Here is a 25,394-nt window from a genome sequence, read left to right as displayed (position 1 = left end):
TGTATAGGATTGTTTTGGCTATCCTGGCTTTTCTGTTTTGCCATATAAAGTTGATTATTGTTCTCTCTAGGTCTGTGAAGAATTTTGTTGGGATTTTGATGGGGATTGCATTGAATCTATAGATTGCTTTTGGTAGAATTGCCATTTTTACTATGTTGATCCTACCAATCCACGAGCATGGGAGATCCTTCCATTTTCTAGTGTCCTCTTCAATTTCTTTCTTCAAAGACTTAAAGTTCTTGCCAAATATATCTTTAACTTTCTTGGTTAGAGTTACCCCAAGATACTTTATGCTATTTGTGGCTATTGTGAAAGGTAATGTTTCTCTGATTTCCCTCTCTGCTTCTTTGTTCTTTGTGTATAGGAGTTGATCTTGTATTGCCACATTATTAAAGGTGTTTATCAGCTGTAGGAGTTCTTTGGCAGAGTTTTTGTGGTCTCTTATGTACACTATCGTATCATCTGCAAATAACAAAAGTTTGACTTCTTTCTTTCCAATTTGAATCCCCTTAATCTCCTTATGCTGTCTTATTGTTATTGCTAGAACTTCAAGCACTATATTGAAGAGGTACGGAGAGAGTGGACAGCCTTGTCTTATTCCTAATTTTAGTGGGATGGCTTTAAATTTCTCTCCATTTAATTTGATGTTAGCTGTTGGCTTGCTGTATATTGCTATATTATATTTAGGTATGAACCTTGTATCCCTAGTCTCTTCAAGGCCTTTATCATAAAGGGGTGTTGAATTTTGTTAAATGCTTTTTAGCATCTAATAAAATGATCATATGGTTTCTCCTTCAGTTTATTTATATGATGGATTACATTGATAGATTTTTGTATGTTGAACCAGCCCTGCATCTCTGGGATGAAGCCTGCTTGATCGTAATGGATAATTTTTTTGATATGTTCTTGGATTCGGTTTGCCAGGATTTTGTTGAGAATTTTTGTATCGATGTTCATGAGTGAGATTGGTCTGTAGTTCTCTTTCTTGGTTGAGTCTTTGTGTGGTTTTGGTATCAGGGTAACTGTGGCTTCATAAAAGGAGTTTGGCAATGACCCTTCTGTTTCTATTTTGTGAAACACATTAAGGAGTAAAGGTATTAGCTCTTCTTGGAAGTTCTGATAGAATTCTGTATTGAAACCATCTGGACCTGGGCTTTTATTGGTAGTAAGGTTTTTGATGACACCTTCTAATTCTTCTCAACTTACAGGTCTATTTAAATTGTTCACCTGGTCTTGATTTAATTTTGGCATATGGTACTTATCTAAAAAAATGTCCATTTCTTTCACATTTTCCAATTTTTGGCATACAAACTTTTGTAGTAAGATCTGATGATTTTCCAAATTTCCTGTGTCTGTGGTTATGTCCCCCTTTTCATTTCTGATCTTGTTAATTTGCATGTTCTCTCTCTGCCTTTTGATTAGTTTGGATAGGGGTTTGTCAATCTTGTTGATTTTCTCCAAGAACAAACTTTTTGTTTCATTGATTCTTTGGATTGTTTTCTGTATTTCTATTTTGTTGATTTCAGCCCTCAGTTTGATTATTTCCGGTCTTCTACTCCTCCTGGGTGAGTCTGCTTCTTTTTTTTCTAGAGCTTTCAGGTGTGCTGTTAATTCTCTAATATGAGATTTCTCCATTTTTTTATGTGGTCACTTAGTGCTATGAACTTTCCTCTTAGCACTGCTTTCATAGTGTTCCATAGGATTGGGTATGTTGTGTCTTTATTTTTGTTGAATTCAAGGAAGACTTTAATTTCTTTCTTTATTTCTTCCTTGACCCAGGAGTGGTTCAGTAGTTGACTGTCCATTTTCCATGAGTTTGTAGGCTTTCTGGGGGTAGAATTGTTGTTGAATTCTAACTTTATTCCATGGTGATCCAATAGTACACAGGTGGTTACTACAATTTTTTGTATCTGTGGATGTTTGCTTTGTTACCAATTATGTGATCAATTTTTGAGAGGGTTCCATGAGATGCTGAGAAGAAGGTATATTCTTTTCTGTTTGGGTAGAATGTTCTATAAATGTCTGTTAAGTCCATTTGGTTCATTACATCTGTTAGTTCTCTTATTTTTCTGTTAAGTTTCTGTCTGGTTGACCTGTCCATTGGTGAGAGAGGAGTGTTGAAATCTCCTACTATTAGAGTGTGGGGTTTAATGTATGCTTTGAGTTCTAGTAATTTTTTTTTACATATGTGGGTTCTTTTATATTAGGGGCATAGATATTCAGGATTGAGATTTCCTCCTGATGAATTGTTCCTGTTATGAATATAACGTGTCCTTCTCCATCTCTTCTGATTGATTTTAGTTTGAAATAAATTTTGTTAGATATTAGTATAGCAACACCCACTTGTTTCTTTGATCCATTTGATTAGAAAACCTTTTCCCAACCCTTTACTCTGAGGTAGTGTCTGTCTTTGAGGTTGAGGTGTGTTTCTTGTAAACAGCAGAATGTTGGATCCTGTTTTCATATCCATTCTCTTAACCTGTGCCTTTTTATAGGTGAATTGAGTCCATTGATATTAAGTGATATTAATGACCAGTGATTGTTAACTCCAGTTATTTTTTTTTTTGGTGGTAGTGTTTGTGTGTTTCCCTTCTTTGAGTTGTGCTGGTGGAGGGTTGTCAGATGCCTGTGTTATTATGGGTGTTGTTGGCTTCCTTGGTTTGTGGTTTTCCTTCTAGTAGTTTCTGTAAGACTGGGTTTGTGGCTACATATTGTTTAAAACTGTTTTTCTCCTGGAATATCTTGTTTTCTCCATCGATGGTGAATGCAGACTTTGCTGGGTATATTAGTCTGGGCTTGCATCCATGGTCTCTTAGTGTCTGTAGCACATCTATCCAAGACCTTCTGGCTTTCGTGGTTTCCATTGAGAAGTCAGGTGTAATTCTGATAGGTTTCCCTTTATGTTACTTGACCTTTTTTATTTGCAGTTCTTAATATCCTTTCTTTATTCTGTATGTTTTGTGTTTTTATTATTATATGGCGAGGGTTTTTTTTTTTTGTTTTTTATCCAGTCTATTCGGTGTTCTGTATGCTTCTTGTACCTTCATAGGAATGTCCTTCTTTAGGTTGGGAAAGTTTTCTACTATAATTTTGTTGAATATATTTTCTGTGCCTTGGAGCTGGAGTTCTCCTCACTCTTCTACCCCTATTGTTCTTAGGTTTGATCTTTTCATGATGTCCCAGATTTCCTGGATGTTTTGTGTTAAGAATTTGTTGAATTTGTTATTTTCTTTAACCAATGAGTTTATTTCCTCTGTAGTATCTTCAGCATCTGAGATTCTTTCTTCTATCTCTTGTATTCTGTTGGTAATACTTGTCTCTGTAGTTCCTGTTCATTTACCCAGATTTTCCATATCCAGCCTTCCCTCTGTTTGTGTTTTCTTCATTATCACCATTTCATTTTCCAAGTCTTGAACTGTTTCCATTACTTGTTTGATTGCTTTTTCTTGGTTTTCTTGGGTATCTTTGAGAGATTTATTCATTTCTTCTACCTTTTTGTTTGTCTTCTCTGTTTCTTTAAAGCAGTTTTTCACATCCTGCTTAAGGTCCTCTATTATTTTTATAATGTTACATTTAAAGTCGATTTCTTCTACTTCTGGAATAGGGTGTTCAAGTCTTCTTGTTGTGTGATCCCTGAACTCTGGTGATGTCATGTTGCCTTTCAGGTTGTTGGAGGAATTCTTTCATTGAAGCCTGCCCATCTCTTCCTTCAAATGCAGCTAGGAGAGTCTGGGCATCTTGGTCCAATCTTTGCTGTGACTGACTCTCTGGGTGGATCTCCTCAGTGCAATAGCAGGAACTGTTTCTGAGCCAAGGACCTCACAGACAATAGGGCAGGCTTGGGGGAGGCAGGGTTGTGTGGAACAAAGAAGCCCCTGCAGCAGGAGCTGGAGGGGCCCTGTGATCCTTTCCCAGACTGTCCACCCCACCTCAGAATGGTACCCACTCACCGGTCTGGGTGGTTCTCCTCAGCACAGGGACAGGGACTCCTGGAGGTCCAAGGACCCCGCAGACAAAAGCGCAAGTATTTTATTAAGGATTTTTGCATCTATATTTATCAAGGATATTGACTGTAGTTCTCTCTCCCTTTCTCTCTGTCTGTCTCTGTCTCTGTCTCTGTCTCTGTCTGTCTGTCTCTCTCTCTCTCTCTCTCTCTCTGTGTGTGTGTGTGTGTGTGTGTGTGTGTGTGTGTGTGTGTGTGGTTTTGTTCCTAAAGTAGAATGAAGGTTGTTTTACTTCAGTTCGGAAAACTGTGTCCAGAGTTGGAATAACAACAAGCTCAAGCTTCCAGACTCTGAATTCTAAATAAAAGTTCACCCTACCTACATATATAAGGTGATTTGATCCCCTGCTTGTGTAAAATGGATGCAGCAATAGTCTTTGTAAAATACTTTAGAAGTGTCTCATTTACTTAAAATGTTAGCGAAAATATTACAAAAAGTCCGACAAAGGCATATTTTCTCGGTAGTTTTTGTGGAACCCAGAGTGGCAGCTGAGGTTCTGAGGAGGCTTGTCTTTTTTCTGCAATATAACCTACAGTAGACAAAGCAACTGTGTACCTGATTGGGCTGAGGAAACCCAAGTGATGAAACTGCCAGGAACAATGTGTCCAGTGATTAGAAGGAGGGTGCGTGAAAACCTAAATCCCTTTCTACTCCTTAATCTCCAACTGCTAAAGACAAACAAAATGCAAAATTAACGTGATTGTAAACCGAGCACTGTGTCCTGTGGCTCCATTTCAGGCCTGCTGAGAAAGAATGAGTTGATCAAAGTAAGGGAGTTGCTTAGAACTGTGGGGCTGTGGCAGTGCACAGCCAGCAGCTATTATCCAACCTGTTTCCAGGGACAGGTGAGTCCCATAATTAATCTTAGCTTCCATTTGGAGAGAAGCAAGAAATCTACCTCCCTGTCCTCTGAATTTATATGTTAATTCCCCTGAGTTCTGGGAAAAAAGTTTTTCAATTGGTGTAAAGACTTTTCTTGTCTTGCCAAACACATGAACGGGGATGCTGAATTCTCTAACCAAAGGCTTTAAGACATCTCCCTGGAAAGGTGTTGATTGCTACCTTGGCTTGGTTTGGTGCATTTCACATCTCCACTTCCAGAGCTAAGCCTCTGCTAATGAAGCTAGATTTTGTTCTGTTGGCCTTGAACACTATGTAAGTAAGGAGGAGGGAGAACTCCTGATTCTCCTGTCTCAACCTCCTAAGTGCTGGAATTATAGACCTCTCCCTCCTAGGTGCTGGGATTATGCACCATTATGCCTAATGCTAGTAAGTTTTCTTAATTTAAAAAAAAAATTATTCAGATACCCCTGGAACCTCACCTCTGAAGCATGGACCTTGAAAACCCAGAGATTTGGTATTGGGGATCTTTTCAAGAGCGAATTCTTCTAAACAACAGGCTTTTGAGGGCTGGCAAGATGACCCAGCGGGGAAAACTGTTTACCTGGTAGCCTAAGTTCTATTCCTGAACCCACACAAAGTTGGGAAGAGAGATTTCACTCTGAAAATTTATCCTCTGACCTCCACACGTGGACACGCACAAATAATAAATAAATTTTCTGTTAATTTTTTCATATTTGCATCGTTTTCTTCAAATATTTTTTAGTCAGTGCAAACTAGAGAAATGACTCAGCGATGTAAAGTATGGCCGGTCAGAAACAGATTCCTAGCATCTACATCAGGCAAACACAACCACCTAAAACTCCAGCTCAGGGTGTCCTAGGCTCTTTTCTGGCCCCCAAGGGCTCCTGCACAAATGTGTGTATATCCTCACATAGGCACACTTGCATACACATAATAAAGGTAAAAATACATCTAAAAAGCAAAACCAAAAGACTCTTGAATTGTTCAAATTATGCTTCTAGTTTTATGTATTCTAGGTACAGGAGAGTAAATAGAAACCTGTCCCGCTCCCTCCTCTACACCAAATTGACTTGGGGGAAAGAAAAAGCAGCAAATTGTGTGAACAAAGTACAGTCATCCCTTCATATCCTGTGAAGCTAGACTCAGGATCTCTCACTGTTTCCAACACTGGCAGGTTCAGGCCTGTAAAATGGCACTACAATGGCATTTAACCGTTGAGCATCATCCCGTATACTTTAAGCTATCTATAGAATATGCTGCCTAAAGCAATGTGAAATGCTATGTAAATAGGCAATGATGACCAAGAAAAAAGTCTAACATGTTGCATATAGCCTATGGACATCCTCCTTTAATAGTCTCTACATTATTTATAGGATCTTGAAAAATGGAAATAGGTTAGGGAAGCAGGACATAGTGTGCACACCTTTAACCCCAGCACTGCAGAGACCGGCAGATCTGTGAGTTCAAGGTCAGCCTGGTCTACAGAGTGAGTTCCAGGGCGGCCAGGGATACACAGAGAAACCCAAACTCAAAAACAACAAAAACAAAAGGTAGTTTAGGGAATGGCAAAGAAAAAAAAAAGGGTGAGCATCCTCTGTATAGGTAGAATTTTATATAAAACATTTTAAATACGAGGTTGGCTGACCTGAAGATACGGTGTGTAGATACTGGAAGCTTGACTACAGCTGTCCTAGCCACAGAAACTTTACATTAAGAACCCAGGGATCTGTGCTAAAGTGCGGTGCTGAATTAACTGGGCAGTAAAATAAAGCTAAACCGCAGAAGGCAAGCTTCCTTCTTTGAGGAGACAATAGATTACAGGTGTAGGCAATGCTAAAAGATGTCCCCTCCACCATTCACAGGGAAGAACAAGCAAATCCACTTGGTCACAGTAGATGAAAGAAAGAGGGCTGAGAGACTTTTAGGAACCCCAAGACTTTGGGTGTCATTTCCTCTCCTGATTCTATCAATGGCGGCTGAATGTGGCAATATGATGGTTGTGTAGCAAAGTGCTCTTATTAGATATGCATATTCAAATACTTCGAAAAGCTGAAAGTTAGAGACTGTCATTATGACTCAATGAAGATGTTTACTGCCAAAGCCAAAGAACTCATTTTGATCCCTGAGACCCGTACGGTGGAAAGGGAGAACGGACTCCGAGTAGTTTTCCTGTCTCCCACATGCAGGCTAAAATAAATATAATTATTGTTTTAAAAGAAAAAGTCTAAGATTAAGCTAAACATTTATTTTAAAGTTCTAGAGGCCACACGGCTAGCAAATAGCAAACATAGGTCTCCTCTGAACCAAATCCCAACCTAGATGCTACCCAATGCCTCCCAGGAAAGGCTTCATTTATTCCTCACCTGCTGAAATCTCTCCTCTTCAAATCCTGCCCGTACAAGCGGCATCCCCTCCTTTAGGAAGATGCTAGTGACTCTACTGTAGTGGCAATTCATTTTATCTTAATAAATAAAGCTTGCCTGAGGTTCAGAGAGTAAAACAGCCCCACTGGTCAGCCTTGCAGACCAGGCAGTAGTGACACACACCTTTAATTCCAGTAACCATACTAGTTGCCATAGAAACCGGGCGGTGCATCCCTTTAATTCCAGTGGTGCATGCCTTAATCCCCAGCCCTAGAGAGGAATATAAAATGGGAGACAGCTCTCAGACTGTCTCATTCTGAGATTCCTGGAGGCAGGATCGCCATATGGGACTGAGGTCGAGGTAAGACCCAGTGGCTGGCTGTTTTACTTTCCTGACCTTCAGGTTGAACCCCTAATTCTCTCTCTGAGTGTTTATTAATCGTGTATCACTATTCCACCATGTTTAGGTGAGCCTCTTTTGGTGCCCTCATTGCAACTGGACCCCATCTGTATTTGTGTATATTTGTTCTCATCCAATAGGCACTAGACTCTTGAAGACAGGGATCTAGTTTCTACAGCGTGTGACACATGTTTCTGCAGCAGGAGAATATTATTTGTATCTGAAGAAGTTTTTCTGAACTCGATGAGGTCAAATAATAGCATGTCTTCTTTTATGCATCAGAAAGAACCTGGAGCATGACAAACTGACAGAGCAGATTTTTCATAAATATTTGGGTTTTCTTGTTTGTTTGTTTTTGAGACAGGGTTTCTCTGTGTATGTCTGGCTGTCCAGGAACTCATTCTGTAGACCAGGCTAGCCTCAAACTCACAGAGATCCACCTGCCTCTGCCTCCTGAGTGCTGGAGTGTGCCACCACAGCCCGGCTTCAATAAATAAATTCATAAACAAATAAATAATTCCTCCCTTCCTATGACCAAGTCACTTTCTCCAAACAAACAAGCTCTACTCCAGGGGAAAAAGACTTACAGTTTGAAATTACTTTCATTCCTTCTCATTTTAAAATAGATAACTTTCTCCCTCATTTTTATCCTGATAATCACAAATAACATTATTTTAACTATTTGAAAATGTGAGATTTTTGTGGGGGGGGGGGAGAGCAGGGAAGGGTGGGTCTTGGGTTTACCTCTTGACTAACTGGTAGCAATTATGATCAGCCTCTCAGCTAAATGCCACAAAATCATAAATCAGGGCTTGGAGGTGGCACTGTGAGGAAGAAGGGAACAAGTCAGACTACTTTATTTATAAGCTTTTAACCTGAAATGACTATGTTACAGTCTCACATTCTTGGGTGTGTCGCTCTGGCGACGAGATCTTCACAACGGGTACCGATTACGCCTCTGACTTAAAGATGTGGGCTCATGGAAGAGTTGAAAATGTGTTAGGAAAAGCGGTGGTCTTTTCTAGATGTTTTCATTGCAAAAACAAGGAAAAATTGGCGAATAACCTTCCTAGAGGTTTGACTGGGTTGACAGTCCCCCCCAGGAAAGGACCACTCTGACAGATGCGTTCGGTGCAAGAGCGCACACTTGGCGGGCGGGAGCCCGGAGCTCACGGCTGGGGGCGTGGTCGAGGGCGGGCCCGCGGCTCCAGGGGCGGGGCCGCAGAGGGCGAGAGGCAGCCTGGGAAGCAGCGCCATATTGGCGGCGGCCGCGCTGTATTGTCATAAATAGAGCCGGTTTTGTGGTGTTTTCACTACTCGGTTGAATGCCTCGGCCGTAGTGAGTGGGGAAGTGAGCGAGCAAGCGAGCTGCAAGCGAGCTGCAAAGGGAAGTGGACAGAGGAAGGAAGAGAGGGCAAGAACAGGATCCCAGAGCGAAAGACACTCGCTGGAGAGAGACGCAGGAAGCGATGAAAGAGATGTCTGCGTAAGTGGGGGCGGCGGTTGAGGGCGAGGTGGAGAGAGGTGCGCTGAGGTGGGCAGCCCCGCGGCTCCCAGACCCTGCGCCCCGCACCCTGCGCAGCCGGCCGGGACGTCTGCTGCCCGCTGCCCGCTGCCCGCCGCCCCGCAAGGGCACCTCCCGGACCCGCGGCTCCGCCGGCCGCCCGGCGGGGACTCGGGAGTCGCCGTCAGCCCCCTGCCGCCCGCCTCTGAGGACGCCCCCAGACCAGGATGAGGGGGAAAGGCGCGTGTGGCTGAGGAGGACAAACGGTCGGTCACTCTCCTGCCCCAGCCCGGTCTGAGCCCGCCTGCTCCTGTCTGCATTGGCGCAAAGATCATCCCTCTGCCTCCCCCTCCTCCCTGCCGGACCCGCTATCTCTAGGTCTTCCGGAGGGAGTGACCTAGCCTAGCCCCAGGTTTGGAGTTGCTCCCTGAGAAGGGCTGAGCCCCCTTCCCTCAGAACCACACTGTCTCCCGGGCTGGATCCCACCCCCCCACCCACCCCCCGCTCACACTTAGAGAAGTCAGAAGCAGTTTCTGTACTTGCCAGAAATGTATTAGAGCTTCCTACGTTTCACTTTATCCGGAGGTAATCTAAACATGCAGGAAAATGCACAGAAAAACAAAAACACCATCTGTGTAACCACCACCCGCTTCTCCCAAAGAACAACGTGGGGTGTGTTCTTCCTTCTTTAATCTTTCTTTAAAAGAGGTCGAGCATTCCAGTACATCAGCAGGACTTGCCTAACCCTTCTCTGATCCCATTCATGCCGCTCTTTCAAGGCCCCAGAGTACTGAATTTGGTGGTTATTGTTGCTGCATTTTTAATGTTAATAATACATATTCTGGTGTCCGTAGACCATTGTAATTGTTTTAAACTGTTTATGGGTGGCATCCCAGTACTCTGCAGCCTGCTTCTTTAGAACATGTTCTCTCTGACCTTTCTCTGTTACTGTTTTCATTTCCAATTAATTCTTATTAACTAATGTATTCCATTTATAAACACACCCCAGTGCAGCAGTACTTTTAGTGACGATTTTAGGTTATTTAAAAGGATTTTTTTTTTAAAACAGACTTTGTCAATGATGAACATTCTATTTGCTTATTTGTGTACCTGCAGTAAAGTTTTTTGTAAGGTCTTATAAGTAAAAGTGATAGGTTGAAGGGTATGGGGGGGTGTGTGGTTTATTTCCCTATTTTCCCACAAAAAGGGTTCAGAACCCTAGATTTTGAATTTGGAACCCTAGATAGCCAACTTTTTGAAGATTCAAGTGAAGGCAACAAGGATATATTGTCAGAGCTGAAGCAGTCATGGAAGGGATAGGGAGACGTGGGAAGAGGTTGAGACCCACCTCCCATGAGTTCTTGGGATTGATATTGAACATCTGTCATTGTCATGTATTTATCATACACAAACATACCCAAACACCCTTATCTCTTAGGTAGAAAAAAGCAAATCTTTATGGAGAAATACAACTTGAAATAATTAATTGAAGTTTTGTTTGTTCTCCAGCAAGATGAAATGGGGAGAAATTGAAGTTGGTTTTGACACCCCCCTTGTTTTCATTAAGTCATTTCAAAGGTATATAGGCTGATTGTTGAGGTGAGGTTTCGGGCAGCCCAAACTTGCTTCTGCTTCTACCTCTGGGCTGCTGGGTTTAGGCCCTGCACCAGCCACCAAACCTGGCTCAACTATCTTTATCTTCTATTTTATCCTTTCTCCCCCACCTAATAAAATCTCCAGCTGACAGAGACATCTTAGGTTGTAGGCTAACTAGTAATAAGTCACTGTTGTTTTGTTTCTGGTGCAGAGATAGGACTCCGGGCCCTACACATGCTAGATGTCACTCTGTCATTGAGCTGTGCCTCCAACCCCAAGCCCATGTTTTAAGCTTTTAGTGAAAAAAGAATTAACTGCTGTTTTATTTTTGTGGTGTTTAAATTTTTAAATTGACACATTTGTACATAATTTATATAATGATCAATTTAAAGTAATTGGCATGTCTATTACATTTGCTGATCATTATGTAAATATGTGTAATACAATTATTAATCACAATTGCCCTACTGGCCTATAGAATATTAGAAGTTAATCCTAGAGCCATGCATAGTGGCTCACACCTCTAATACCAGCCCCATGGAGCAGAGGCAGGTGGATCTCTAAATTAGAGGACAGCCTGGTCTGCAGAATTTTAGGACAGCCAGAGATGCGTAGTGACTGTGTCTCAAAAAAGAAATTCTAGTATCCGATTACACTTTTGTGTGTGTGTGTGAAAAGGTGTTATTATATAGCATAGGCTTTGAATTCAGATTCTTCAACTTTCTAAAAGAAAGGATTAGAGGCCTGGGCTGCTATGACTCCCATTTTTCAATCTTTGTGTTCCTCTGTTATTTTTTAAAGGGCCAATTTACTATAGTTAAAAGACCGCCATTTGTTTTGAGATTACATTCTTATTGTTCTAAATAGTTCTTTGTGCGGGTATGAAGAAAAGTGGTTAGCAGGTTAGCACATCTTTTAGTCATAGATGTAGTCAGAAATCTGTGGTGCTTTATTCAAGGTTGTGATTTCCTACTGAGTAAGGTCTGTTAAGGGTCACTTGTATCCTTTAAAATGTTGCTATTTAGTGTAAAAAATTCAACAATTATTCAGTGTGAAGATGGTATGAGCTCCAATCTAAATGTAATAGAACTGTAAGTTCTGATTCAAGGAAAAGATTTTGTTTATGTAGATTTCCCAAAGTCTAGCATAGTTGTGATTTCTTTTTAAAGTGTGTCCTAAAGACCTTATGATGGAATGTTTTGCTCCTTTACTTGTTGGAACTCTTTTTGTTTTTACTAAGAGTGTCTTTCAAGTGTTTGACTGCTTTTCAAAGACTCTGTAATCTATATGGTACTTGACTCAGTCTGCGGGGTATAATGGAGGTAGCCCTGGCACTGGTCCCATTGGGGCTCTTTGCATTTGAACTGAGTGGTGTTGATACAGTTGTCTTGATGCCAGTATATACTGCTATGGGCTTCAAAAGACAACCATGAAAGCTGGAGGCTGTGTGAAAAACCCTTCATGAAGACCAAATACTCACCTTTCCCTTTTGTTAAGTGGCTTCTTTGGTAATGTTAACAAACTTTTAATGTGGCTCATATAACCTTACTAGATTAAAAGGTTCAGTGTATTGGTATGAAACAATACTTAAATTTTCTTCCTTCTGTTTCTTTTTTCTTGAACAGAAACACCATGCTGGACAGCCAGCGTCAACAAAAGCATTATGGAATTACCTCTCCTATTAGTTTGGCATGTCCTAAGGAAATTGATCATATTTATACACAGAAATTAATTGATGCCATGAAACCATTTGGAGTATTTGAAGATGAGGAAGAATTGAACCACAGGTATGCCATTGAAACTATAAAATATTTTTACAGTATACTATTTAATCATTGACTCATACATACTGAATGTTTAATAATTCCTGCCTAATTGCATAAAAATGCCAAAAAAAGGAAAAACCTTGGCTGTCTTGGAACTTAAATATTTAATAGGGATTAGAAAGGGGACTAACAACTAGTCAAATAAGTAATTATAGTGTTATACATGATAAGTACTGGTGAGAAAAATAAATTTGAAGGTAGACAGCTTTAGAGAAGCCCTCATGGAAAGAGACACTTAAGGAGAACGTTAAAGTTGAGGAAGGGAGCCATGTGGGTGTTTGAAGGAGGTGTGTTCTGGCAGAAAGCCCAAGGTGAGGGGTAGTTGGTATATTCAAGGAGTACATAGCAAAAGATCTTGGGTGTTTAAAGCAGAGCAAGTAAATGGGAGAGATTAAGACAAAGAATGCAAAAGGAAGGAGCTTAGAGGACAAGGGTACTTTGTAAGCCATTGTAAAATTTTCGGAAATTGAAGCCTATTGGGATTTTGAGTAGAAGATTGGCATGATCTGACTCATGTTTTAACAGTTACTCCAACCATTGTGTTGGGAATAGTCTATAAAGGGTGTCAGGGGCCAGGGGACAAGAGCAGAAGCAGAGAGACTAGTTAGAAGGTCATTATAATAACCCAGGTTAGAAATATCTGAAACCTGAGGATGGCAATAGAAATAAGTGATATAATCTAGATGTATTAAAGACAGGCTTGTTTAATGACAAATAGAAACAGTTTCCAAAGATGATTCCAAGATTTTCCCTGCATTTTACTGGATGAAGTTCCGTTTTGGGGGAAAACTGAAAAGGAAGCAAGTTTGTAAGGATCAGGAGATAATGTTCCATGTATTTGTAGGATGCCTACACTATTTTTAAATATGGATGTGTTCCATTGGTTTTAAATTTAATAATACCAAACTACTTTAGTTAAGTACTATTTCATAACAATTAGCCAATAGTTAACCTCTTTTAATTAAACAAAATCCCATGAATATCAATGAGAGAGAATGCTATAGTCTCTAGTATCACACTGCATTGATGTAATTCTGTAGTAAGGCAGAGAGCTGACAGTTAAGTCTGTCTCTGTAACCTCATTAAAGGTAACTTTGTGATTTAAATTAGATTTTTTAATTTTTAAAGACAACTCAAAGACCACAAAGTATTATCAGCACATTTAGCATATCTGGCACCCTTAGATCTCTCAGATGTGCTGTATATCAACAGATGTGATAGCATTAGCACATATATAATATGGACTTAACATAGCATCATTGCAAAGTTTTTACCTGTGTGTTTTTTTAAAATCATTTAGTTTTTGTTTTTGACTTAAAGTGTAAATCTAAAAGTTCTCATCTTTTATTTTAGGCTGGTTGTTCTTGGTAAATTAAACAATTTAGTGAAAGAATGGATTTCTGACATCAGTGAAAGTAAGGTAAGATTAAAACTGCATAGAATTTATTCTTTCATACTGTAGCCATTCATCCTAGCAATGGTGTGTAAGAGTCAAAGTATCTGAAGTGCTTTAGATTCTACATCCATACAATATATGGATGTCTACCTTTGTACCTTTTGGAAGGATGTTGTTTGCCTTGTTTGCAAAGGGCAGTTTTCTTTTTCTTTGTTGTGATTGTCCTTTTGCAGAATAGTAAAAGTATGTGCCAGGTTGTGAGTAAATGAAACACAGGTTTAATCCATTTGTTTTTGACTTTCATATCTTACAACTATATCAAAATCTTTATATAAGTATTTCATTTTAAATGAATATTGTAATTTTGTAGCCCTCCATTTCGATTTACAATAAGTTAGCCACCAGTTTCCACATTGAGCAGCAGCAACAACAAAAACCAGGCTCTCTAATATATTTGAGAATAAAGTGGCCTAGACAACTGAATTTCTAAATAAATAGGGTTTTACCCCAGAGAAAGCCAAGTGTTGCTGCCAATCTATAAACATGTCTAGTTTGACTCACATGTACTAAGCTAGACTTTTCAGTTTGAGGGGATTTTACTTTAAAAATCAGACTTTAGACTTAACAGAGTGTCCCATCTGGCAACACTGAGCTTGTGTTTGAGTCCTGCTTAATGGGGCTGGAATGAGACTGGGTTCCTGCTCTCCAGTGCCTCATAGCCCCCACTATCTCTGTTTTCTCTGACTTCACGAGTGCCGTTTATTAGTTTCTGTGTTTCTCGTGTGGAATTCTCTTCATTGCAGATGCTTGGCCCATAGGACAGAATTTGCAAATCCTAGTTTATAATTATGCAGTATTCTTCTCCTGTAACTTACCTCATCTTTCTGCCTTTTTAGAGAGTGTTGGATTGTGAATTTTTTTCTTTCTCCCCCGTGATTGCCCCCCAGAGACAGGGTTTCTCTGTGTAGCCTTGGCTGTCCTGGAACTTGCTCTGGAGGCCAGGCTGGCCTTGAACTCACAGAGATCCACCTGCTTCTGTGTCCTGAGTGCTGGGATTATAGGTGTGCACCACCACTGCCTGGCTATGAGTTTTCTTTATTGTTGCATGCATTATCATGAGTATTTTACTGGTTGTACTAGGTGGTAAAAGTTTTTCTAGTCAGCTTCTTAGCACTATACCTAGTTCCTGAGATAGAATATTTCGGAAGAAAAGGTTAAGCTAGCCTACAGTTTGGAGGTTCAGATCCAAGTTCAAAAAACTCTAAAGTTTTGAGCTAGTGGTGTTGGCGGGAGGCGGGGGCAGCAGATGGTGGTAACAGGAGTGGAGTGAATGTCAGAGCAAGTGTTACAGCTCTATCTAGGAAACAGTCAGTGGCGTCCTACCTAATCCCTGTTGAGGGCGCACTTCCCAGTCAGCCCAGCCTCCCTAAGATCCTCACTGCTTCCCAACGCTGCCAGGAACACTACTTAGAGTAAACCATTTGCCCATTCACCAAATAGCCCCAAGTCTTGAAATGTAAGTGTTTCTGTTTGTTCATATAGTATTCTCACCTCTTTCCCTTGGCAGTGCCCAGTTTCATGTGAATGTTTCAGTGTATCTGCTTATAAAGTCTCTTTCTGCCCTATGAGCTACATGGAGGTAGAAATTTTCTCTTAGCATTCTCACTTATCTTATACTTTGGATAAATTTGTAGGATTGTTTCTTCTAACTTAGAGTAAGGCAATGAGCTTCTAAAGACTGAAGACTTTAGTCATTAAATTTAATCTAATCTTTGTTATTTACTTTTGTTGGAAAAGGCTGTCTGACTCATTTCTGGTGCTTCAAGGAAAGTTGTATATCATTAGCTAAGGTCGTTGGATAAGTTAGGTTCTAGAGATGATATGTTGGTCATGGATAAACAAAAAGTTAATTTTAACATCTATCCAGTAGGTAGAGTAGCTAGTCATTGTATCAATAGCATACTTTTTATGTATATTCTAACTTGGGAAATAACTGGAGGATTTGAGCTAATTCGAAGATCATTTGAATATTGTTGAGATAGATACTCTAGTCTAAAACATAGATAAAACAGTTTTGGTTAAGTTCTGTAGCCATATAAAGATATTTTATCCTGTAACTGAGCATATCACTTTCTCATAAACATGCAAGGATCGTCCTATTTCTCTTTTTGAGGCAGTGTCTATGCCATCCTGACTGTCATTAAACTCTACTGTAGACCAGACTGGCCGTAAACTCCCAGAGATCCTCCTGCCTCTGCCTTCCAGTTCTGGGATTAAAGGTGTGCACTACCATACCCAGCAAGGATCATTTTTTTTTTTACATAGAAAAGTAAAATAAAATTTTAAATGTCCTGGCATAATTATTATTTTTATTAATGTAAGTCATTAATAAATTTATTGACTCCCATCAAGAATGACCTCATTCTTGAAGAAGGTTGAAATAAATGCTAATGTCAAACAATTAAACATACTTTTAACAGAAACGAAAAGGGAACATGAGTTTGACCAAAATTTTGATAGTTGAGTTGTTTAAAGGAGCCTTAAAGTAATTTTATACAATCTTTTAACCAAGATTGAGAAATGTATAGTATATCAGTTGTTTTGTAAAAGATTGTAAACATTAAGGTGGAAAGTAATTTAAGTGATTGAATGCCTTTTCTTTTAGAATCTACCCCCTTCTGTTGTGGCTACTGTTGGTGGTAAAATTTTCACATTTGGATCTTATAGGCTTGGAGTACACACCAAAGGTAACTGCTCTTTATTTATGTTCTAGTGATAATAATTTTTAGTAAACTGTTTTAGTTATTTACAGTTAGTGAGTAAGAAACATAGTTCCCATTATCTTACTACTGTTAATAAACATTGCTCATCTTCCATACTTAGTTCTGTATTTATGTAAACTTTAATGAAAATACTAGATATCCTTCTTAAGAAATCACTTTATTTCTGTAGGAGCTGATATTGATGCACTCTGTGTAGCCCCAAGACACGTGGAGAGATCAGATTTTTTTCAATCTTTTTTTGAAAAATTGAAACATCAAGATGGCATTAGAAACTTAAGAGTAAGTATCCTTTGACATTTAATATTTTGAAGTTAGAAACAGTTGTAAAAGCAAGGGCTTAGGATTATTGACATACCTCTTAAGTTATTATATCTTGTTAAGATACACAGAAATGAGGAACAGGAGTCCATAGCTCTGTAGACTGCTTTTATATCTAGACTCTACACCTGTAGCTCTGAGCTCTCCGTCTGAGCCTCGGGTTTCTCATCTCCAAAATAAGAGATTTGGTAATAACTTTTATGAGATATTTTTGAGGATTAATGTGATAGTAGACTCAAACCACTTGCTATAACATTTGATAAATGGTTGGTATATATCAAATTGTGGAGAATAGTCTGTGTAAGATTCCATTAATGACCCTGTATATCTAGCCTTCATTTAGCAATAACCTTTCCATACTAGCAATCTATAAAACACTGGCCACAGTTCTACCAGTATAATTTGTATGTATGTATTTGCAAGTGTGCGGGGTGATCATACACTTGGTGTGTTGCTTTTGGAGGCCATAGGACAACGTTGAGTGTCCTCCTCAAAAACATTGTCTACCTCCTGTCAGACACAGGCTTCATTGGCCTAGAATCACCAGTTGGGATAAACTTACTGTCAGTGAGCTCTCGGGATCCTCCTGGTTCCTCAGTGCACCATTGTGCTCCATATTGGGCTCTGTGGATTGAACTCAGGCTCTGTGTTCTCAGGTCAAGTACTGAACTAAGCCAGCCCCTAGCATTTTGTGTGTGTGTGTGTGTGTGTGATAGATTATATTAGAGCTCTGAATAACACTAATGCTTTTTGTAATTTTTTTAATACTCTCATATAACTCCTGCTCAAACTCATTGTGTCAAGGTCAGTGACCTTGAATTTTTGAGCCCCCCTGCTTCTCTCTCCTGAGTACTGGAGTGACTTACCATGCAGTTTACACTTACCGCTTTTTGTAATAGTCATTTTCAATTTAGATCCCACAAATAGTGCCCAGATGACAGCAGTTCTGTTTTCCAGTTTCTGACAGATATTCTCAACAGGATACATCAGATAGCAGCTGCAGAGATGATTCCTGTGACCTGAATTACACACGTTATAAAATAGAAGGCCTTAACCTACATATTAGACCAAAAATGCTTTTTACTTTTTTTACTTAATAAAATACAAATTAGAAAAAAAGATAGGATATTATATTGACAGTTAGGAAGGATAAAGGGCTAACCCATTTGTTACTTTTGTCTTTCTCTTTTATAGGCTGTAGAAGATGCCTTTGTGCCTGTTATAAAATTTGAATTTGATGGTATTGAAGTAAGTATTTAATATTTTTTATTTGAAAATTGAAATATTTAACCTATAATTTTGTTTTAAAATCAGACTTAGCATTGGCACATTTTTGTTTGAATTTGGTTTTAGGCTTGGGTTTTGAAGTAATCTCACTATGTCCTGGGAATTAAGAGTACAGGTGTGTGCCAGCTGTCCTGGCACTCAGCACATAGTTTAAAGAATTAAATAGTCGTATTTTCACCTCCTTTCCCACTTCTCTTGGCCACTCACCATGGACAGTGAACCAGTCTCCATCTCTCCCCTTACGTTTTTTTGTATACAACCTTCCACATCCCATAGTCATCTAGAATAATTTCTCTGTTATAATTTCATTTGGAACAGTGTTCTGTTTACATTTTCTTAAAACAGTTTTCAAAGCTCAGCACTGAGTGTACTGAATTACCATTCCTTTGCTTTGGCACATTTTCTCCTCAGGAGTTAGTGATTAGTTCTGTTAGTTTGGTTGTTATACTTATGTCTGATTTAAGCCCAGTCTTTTCTGGTCGTCAGCATCTTGAGAAATGTCCACTGAATCTTCTCACCTGTTCTCGTCTCAGCCGCCTGGTGCCCATGTTGGCACAGCTGGCATCTTGTTCTCTCTACCATCTTCCTGAAAGTTTCTATTCCTACTCTAGAATGTTCTTCTTTCTAGATACATGGTACCATTTTACTGGAGCTCATCCATTGGATTTCTGAAAAAGAATTTGTTTTCTTTTTATCTTGCATGCATAAAAATCACTGAATTCATAATTTTGCTGAGTGCGCCATTCTAGGTAGGAAATGATTTTTTACATACTTTAAGGCCTTCACTGTTTTATATCTTCTGTGCTGTTGAAAAATATACCATTTTTAGTCTTTCTTCTTTGTATGTGTGACCAGTTTTGTATCTTGTTTAGTTGTTTTTATTTTGTCTGCATACTTGTAGAATTTATGATGATGAAATGCTTTGGTGTGTGTTTTTAATTGATGTGCTTGGCATGCAGTAGTCCTAGTATGGAAACGCAGTTCTTGGAACTTTTATTGAGTTCTTTTAAATTTCCTGCTTTTGTTTGCATACATGTGTCTTTTTTTTATGGAATCTTAACATTTGTTTGTTGAGTCTCCAGAACAGCTTTCTATAAATTATAAATAAAAGTGCGCGCACACACAAAATTCTTCTTTCTCACTTACTAACCACATCTTCATATTTTTTATTCTGCCTTTTGGTGTTATCTTGTCTTTCAAACTTTGCAATGATTTCTAAAAATACTTTTTATATTTTCTAAATGTTCTTTTAAATTTATTTATATATTTATTTGTAGCTACCTGTCCTTATTTCCCAAATAAAATGTTTAAATCTGTTTTCTTTGGTCTACTGGGTCTGTTGCCTTCTGTCTACCTGCTTTCCAGCTGCTGTGCCTTTTGCTGCTGTTTCTTTTGTTTTGTTTTTCCTAGTAGTTTATGCCATAAGATAAAAACAAACTAAACCAAAACCAAAGCAAATTTTCCTAATACTTTAGTTGAATTTCAAGAGGGGGATAAATGTAAACGTGTGTTGGATCTTCCTCTTTATTTCAAGACTTAGAGTACTTGTCCCACATTCAGTCACCTTCTTAGACCTTTTGATGTTTCATTAGAATGTCTCAAATTAACAATTGGAACTTTTTACGCTTTGAGTTGGGGCTGAGGAGAATGAAAAGTAATATTTATCTTCTTTCTTTTTTTACGTCTTTCCAAAGATTGATCTAGTCTTTGCAAGACTGGCAATACAAACCATATCAGATAATTTAGATCTAAGAGATGACTCTCGCCTAAGAAGCCTTGATATACGGTGTATCCGCAGCTTAAATGGTAAGTTTCTAAAGAAATATTAGATGCCTGCTGGAAAACAATGAAGTAAATAGAGCCTTTTTGCAGAATTATTAATGCACTATTTTAAGGCTCAAACGATCTAGAAGAGTTGGAATACAGCTCAGTTTCAGAGCACGAGCTTAGTGTGTGAGAGACCTTGCATTCCTGTGTCCCAAATCCAGAAGATTTAGTCATAATTTTCTTTTTAAAAATAGTATGATCACATTTAAACATCCTAAAAAGTGTCATGTAGTTGAAAGATTAAGTTTAGAATTGTGGTTCATAAACTTAACTATTTTAGTTTGTAGGAGCCCCATAAACCTTTAACATTTACTGAGAACCCCAAAATACATTTGTTCATCTGGGTTATATGTCAGTATTTACCATATCATGATTAATAACAGTTGTTTAAAATATTTATAATTCACTAGAAAAAATATAAATTAGTAGTACATTTTTTATAATTTTTTTTTCTTACATACCAATTCCCGTTGCCCTTCCCTCCTCTCTTCCCATTCTTCCCACCTCATCCACCATTCACTGCCTAGGTAGGGTAAGGCCTCCCCTGGGAAGTCAGCTAAGTCTGTCCCAACATCTCACTGAGGCAGGACTAAGCCATTCCCCACTTACCCTGGCGCCTAGGCTGAGCAAGGTATCTTTCCACAGGGAATGGTCTCCACAAAGTCAGTTCACGCATTAGAATTAGATTCTGATCCCACTGCCACTGGCCCCACATACTGCCCAAGCCACACCATTGTCACCTGTATTCAGGGAGCCTAATGCTGCCCTATATTTATAATAGATTTTGTTTTCTGATTACCTTAATACCTTGTCACATTAATATCCAGTGATCTGTCTTATGCCTTTTTGCTTTTGCCTGTTGTTTGTTTTTGTTTGTTGTTTTTTTTAACTATTGTACTCTATTTGGAAAATATTAGTTCTCGAAGTTATTTTTACCTTCCAAATGTTAGCACAGATTTCACCATGAAGTGGATTTTAAATTGTATTGATTAATTAATATTAGCACCAATTCTGTCATAAGAGTCTTTAAAGTATTAGAAGCTGTCAGGTTCACAATAGCAGATATAAGTCATTTATAACTATATAACTTGAAAGCTTAAATTCTCTTAACCCATAATAAATAATTTCATTGTTTTCCTTGAGGCAAGGAACTTACCTAAGTTTTCAGATATTATCTACTGAATACCCAGTATGTAATCTTGTTGATCTTCCAGTTACAATTTCAAGAAACTGGATATTCCTTTAAAATGCAACAAAAATGATGACACACTTCTTTCCTTTTGGTTGTTTTTCTCAACTGTGATAGTAGTGAAGATACATTTTATACCTGTATACGTGGTTGCCATTGCCATGATAGACATCTAAGGTAGTTTTAGCCATTATTGCCAATACCTCATCAATGCAAAGTTAACATACTGTGAAAATGGCAATGAAAGATGTAGTTTTCTTATAAAGATAGATTTGACCTCACAGATTATTCAGGTTTGAAAGCCACTGATTTATAGTTTCTTGCTTTACATTTTTTGGTTTTTTGTTTGTTTTTGATATTTAAGACAATGTTCTCTGGGTATCCCTGGCTGTCCTGGAACTCATTCTGTAGACCAGGCTGGGCTGAAACTTAGAGATCTGCCTGCCTCTGCCTCCTGAGTGCTGGGATTAAAGGTGAGCACCACTGTGTCCACTTTATTTTGTTTTCCTGAATGTACTAGTAAATTACACTTCTCTGTGGAAAGGATTGTATTGAAACAATAGCAGCTTTATCAATTGGAGGCATTGTGATTAAGTCAGATGGAGAAGAAACTGAAAAGGAACTCAGACCCATCTCTACTTCAGAACTAGATTTCATTACCCATGTACTTTAAATTTCTCAAAAGTAAAGGACCTTTTCACATGTGTTTTAAAATTTTAAATGCAGCATGGCTTATTATTTATATTTTTAGCATTTGAGAGTTTGAAGGTTAGGAGACAATTTGAATTGACAAAGTTTTGTTCCTTAGTGAAAAATCAATATTTTGTCTTTTTCAGGGTGTAGAGTTACTGATGAAATTTTGCACTTAGTGCCAAATAAAGAAACCTTTAGACTCACCCTAAGAGCAGTCAAATTATGGGCAAAACGTAAGTATCCCAAGTCTTTTATGTGTCTGTTCTAAAATTCTAATTTTCTGTTGCCAGTAATTGAAGCACATATGAAGACTCTGACTTTACTGATGCTATTGAGGGTTGATGGCCAATAACTTGGAAAAGCTGCTTTTCAGGTGTGCTGGTCTATGTGTGACTTTCTGTCCTCCCATGTGCAGGTGTGTGTGTGACTCATAAAAGGCCCTGTCCCTAGTTCTGCTCTGACATGGGTCATTCTGTGTTATTTCTAACTGTGTTCAGACCCTGCTTTGGAATGGTGAGATCTGACGACTGAGGAAATGGCTCGGTAGGTAGGAGCACTTGCTGCATGAGCTCAGTTTGAATCCCTAACACACATGCAAAATGTGAGGCATGACTGTGTCTGTAACTCAGCATCGTAGGGCAAGAAATCAGGCAGGGAGTTAAAGCAGGACACCCACAGGCTTCCTCTGACCTGCATGTGCATGTACCTGTACACACATGTTCATGCATACTATACACACACACACACACACACACACACACACATGATTTTTAAAAGAAAAGATGATGATAATGGTCTGAAGAATCAATTATTAAATAATTTTGTGGCCATGCAACCAAAATTAAATGTGCTCACATACTCACATAAACCTTTTTGGTATAGCCTGCTGTAAACTTGCTCCTAAAACCTATATAACCTTTTAACTGTATGAATAATGCAGGCCTTTGTAAGACAGTGCTAAGTACTTTCATGTAGAGAAACACATGAAAGTGTTTCTAAACACAGTGTGGTACAGCAAAAACACAAACATACAAATGATCTGTGTGAGACACATATGACAGATGGAAACTGCTGAACCCAAAAGTGGTGTGAGTGCGTCTGGGTGCGTAGTGAGTGGAAATGCCCAGGGCATTAGTGTCCACTACTGTGGACTTATGAACACTGTATACTTTAGTCTCACTGATTTATAAAAGTTTTTTTCTTCAATCATAAATTAAGCTTAGCTTATTGTAATTTTTTGTTGTAAACTTAATTTTTAAAAGCTTTTTAATTCCTTTGTAATGATATCAACACAAATTGGACATGGCGGCACATGCAAATCATTCTGGTGTTGAGTAGGCTGAGGTTGTAGGCAAGAGTGGTGGCTCCTACCCCTGCTCCAGTGGAGTGCTGAGGATGCTTACTGGGCGTAGAGGAGTTAGAAGCCAGCCTCATTTCCAGCCAACGTCACTGAATTTTTTTGATGGTTCTTTTCTTTCTGGTGTTTGCTCTTTTACCTCTATACATTTTTTTATCCCCATTATAATCCTAAAGCCCGCCATCATATATGTGGTACGTTCTTAAATGACATCGTTTGGTTCGTGAGTGCACTGAGGTGGTGTTGCACTTCAGGTGTGAGATTTCACATAGCCTGCAGAGCTCCCTATCGAGCTTTTGACTGTGGGAACATTTATATGCACTGACAGATCCAGTTAACTCTATAACTGGTAAACACTTGAAATGGCCAACTAAGGTGTTTTTAAATTTGTTTTATTTCATTGACTAATTCTCAACAGAAGGTAAAATAATGTTTATATAAAAATCTTGTACATACATAGTATTGTCATTCCTAAAGCCAGAGTAAGCACAGTTGCATGTTCATACACTGATGAATGAATAAACAAACATGGTGTATCTACATTGCCAAGTACTATTTTGCAATAAAAAGGAATGCAGTACTATATGATTGTTGACACCTCTTTGTTGAGTGTGCCAGAAGTTATCCAAAAGACAACATGTATGCTTTGATTTATATGAAAATTTCCACAATTTGGGCAGAGCTATAAAAGACAGAAGGTAGATGGGTGGTTGCGCAGGTCTTCAGATTCAGAGGAAGGGGTAGTATGGCTGTCGTTTGTTTTGGAGGTGATGAGCATGTTCTAGGAGTGATTGTGGTGGTTGCACAGCTACAAGTACACCAAAAGTTACTAAAGTGTATAATTTAAGTGAATCAGTCTTTTGGTTTATATATTGTGGGCCTAACGCAAGTGGTATTTGCCTGTAGCCTTGAATAATCGGGATCATGTAATTTGTATTAAAACCACAACATGAACATTTTGTCTCTTTATAAACTAAACTATATTTTGTCAATTTTCACACAAATAGTTTTTATATTTAACATGTCTAAACTGATATTTTATAGAATTTTTACCTCTATGTTTGGAACATAAAATAATGTCACAATGTGTAATAAGGGCACACTAGGTTTAATGGTATGGTAATAGTTTCCCATAGATTTCTATAAAAAAAATCATCATTTCACAAGTGAGTCTAATGTCATTGGTATGTTGTTCACAATGGAGAGATATCCAAAACTGAAGTTTGTTGCCAGCTTTATGGTCGGTTTTAAAATACTACCCATGTATATGATTACTTACTGATGAAATGTTCTTTCCTACCTACTGTCTTCTGTTTGTTTCTCTCTTTAACTGCAGATATTTCAGAATGGGGGGGGGCTGGGGATTTAGGAATAGTTTCAGTAGCATTATCAATCAGAACAGTTGGCACTAAAACAGGAAATTGAGGTCATTGTACATTAGGGGACAGAGAGCTATAAGTAGAAAAGTGTAAGTTTCCAAAACTGACTCTGAGCCTAGTTGTGATGTTCTGCTTATCATTTCAGTTTGTATTCAGTCTTAGAAATGAATGAAGTTATTCTGTTGTGTTTCAAGCATGATAGACTTGAATAGTAATTAATAAATGTTTGTTTTCCTAGGTCGTGGTATTTATTCCAATATGCTGGGATTCCTTGGTGGAGTCTCCTGGGCAATGCTAGTTGCCAGAACTTGCCAACTGTATCCAAATGCAGCAGCTTCAACTTTAGTTCACAAGTTTTTTTTAGTTTTTTCCAAGTGGTAAGCATATATTTTAACTAATTATTAACTTATATAGATATGTTTTAAAAAAAAGTTAAAGAACTGTAGCCAGGCGTAGTGATTCATACCTGTAATCCTAGCACCTGCCTAGAGAACATTAAGCAGGAATATTGCTATAAGTTTGAGGACAGTGGGCTCCATAGTCTGTTTTAGTAGACCTGGCTGGAGAGAGAGAGAGAGAGAGAGAGAGAGAGAGAGAGAGAGAGAGAG

General features: G+C 38.6%; 1 protein-coding gene across 2 annotated transcripts in view; it reads left to right on the top strand.

The window, feature by feature from the left end:
- Positions 1-8,864: 8,864 nt before the first annotated feature.
- Positions 8,865-25,394, top strand: part of Papolg (poly(A) polymerase gamma) — a 30,988-nt gene continuing 14,458 nt past the window's right edge. For both annotated transcript variants that reach the window (XM_048435375.3, XM_048435374.3), the window contains exons 1-9: positions 8,865-9,117; positions 12,357-12,518; positions 13,911-13,977; positions 16,619-16,700; positions 16,906-17,015; positions 18,249-18,302; positions 20,036-20,147; positions 22,194-22,283; positions 25,025-25,163. In XM_048435375.3, coding sequence (XP_048291332.1) covers positions 9,101-9,117; positions 12,357-12,518; positions 13,911-13,977; positions 16,619-16,700; positions 16,906-17,015; positions 18,249-18,302; positions 20,036-20,147; positions 22,194-22,283; positions 25,025-25,163 — 833 coding nt within the window. In that variant the 5' untranslated portion in view covers positions 8,865-9,100. The remainder of the gene's footprint in view (positions 9,118-12,356; positions 12,519-13,910; positions 13,978-16,618; positions 16,701-16,905; positions 17,016-18,248; positions 18,303-20,035; positions 20,148-22,193; positions 22,284-25,024; positions 25,164-25,394) is intronic.

This window comes from Myodes glareolus, chromosome 8 (genome assembly GCF_982192425.1).
Source record: "Myodes glareolus chromosome 8, mMyoGla1.1, whole genome shotgun sequence".
NCBI classification, from domain to species: Eukaryota; Metazoa; Chordata; class Mammalia; order Rodentia; family Cricetidae; genus Myodes; species Myodes glareolus.
Note: the sequence above shows the minus strand (reverse complement) of the source record. Positions and strands in the feature narration are given on the sequence as shown.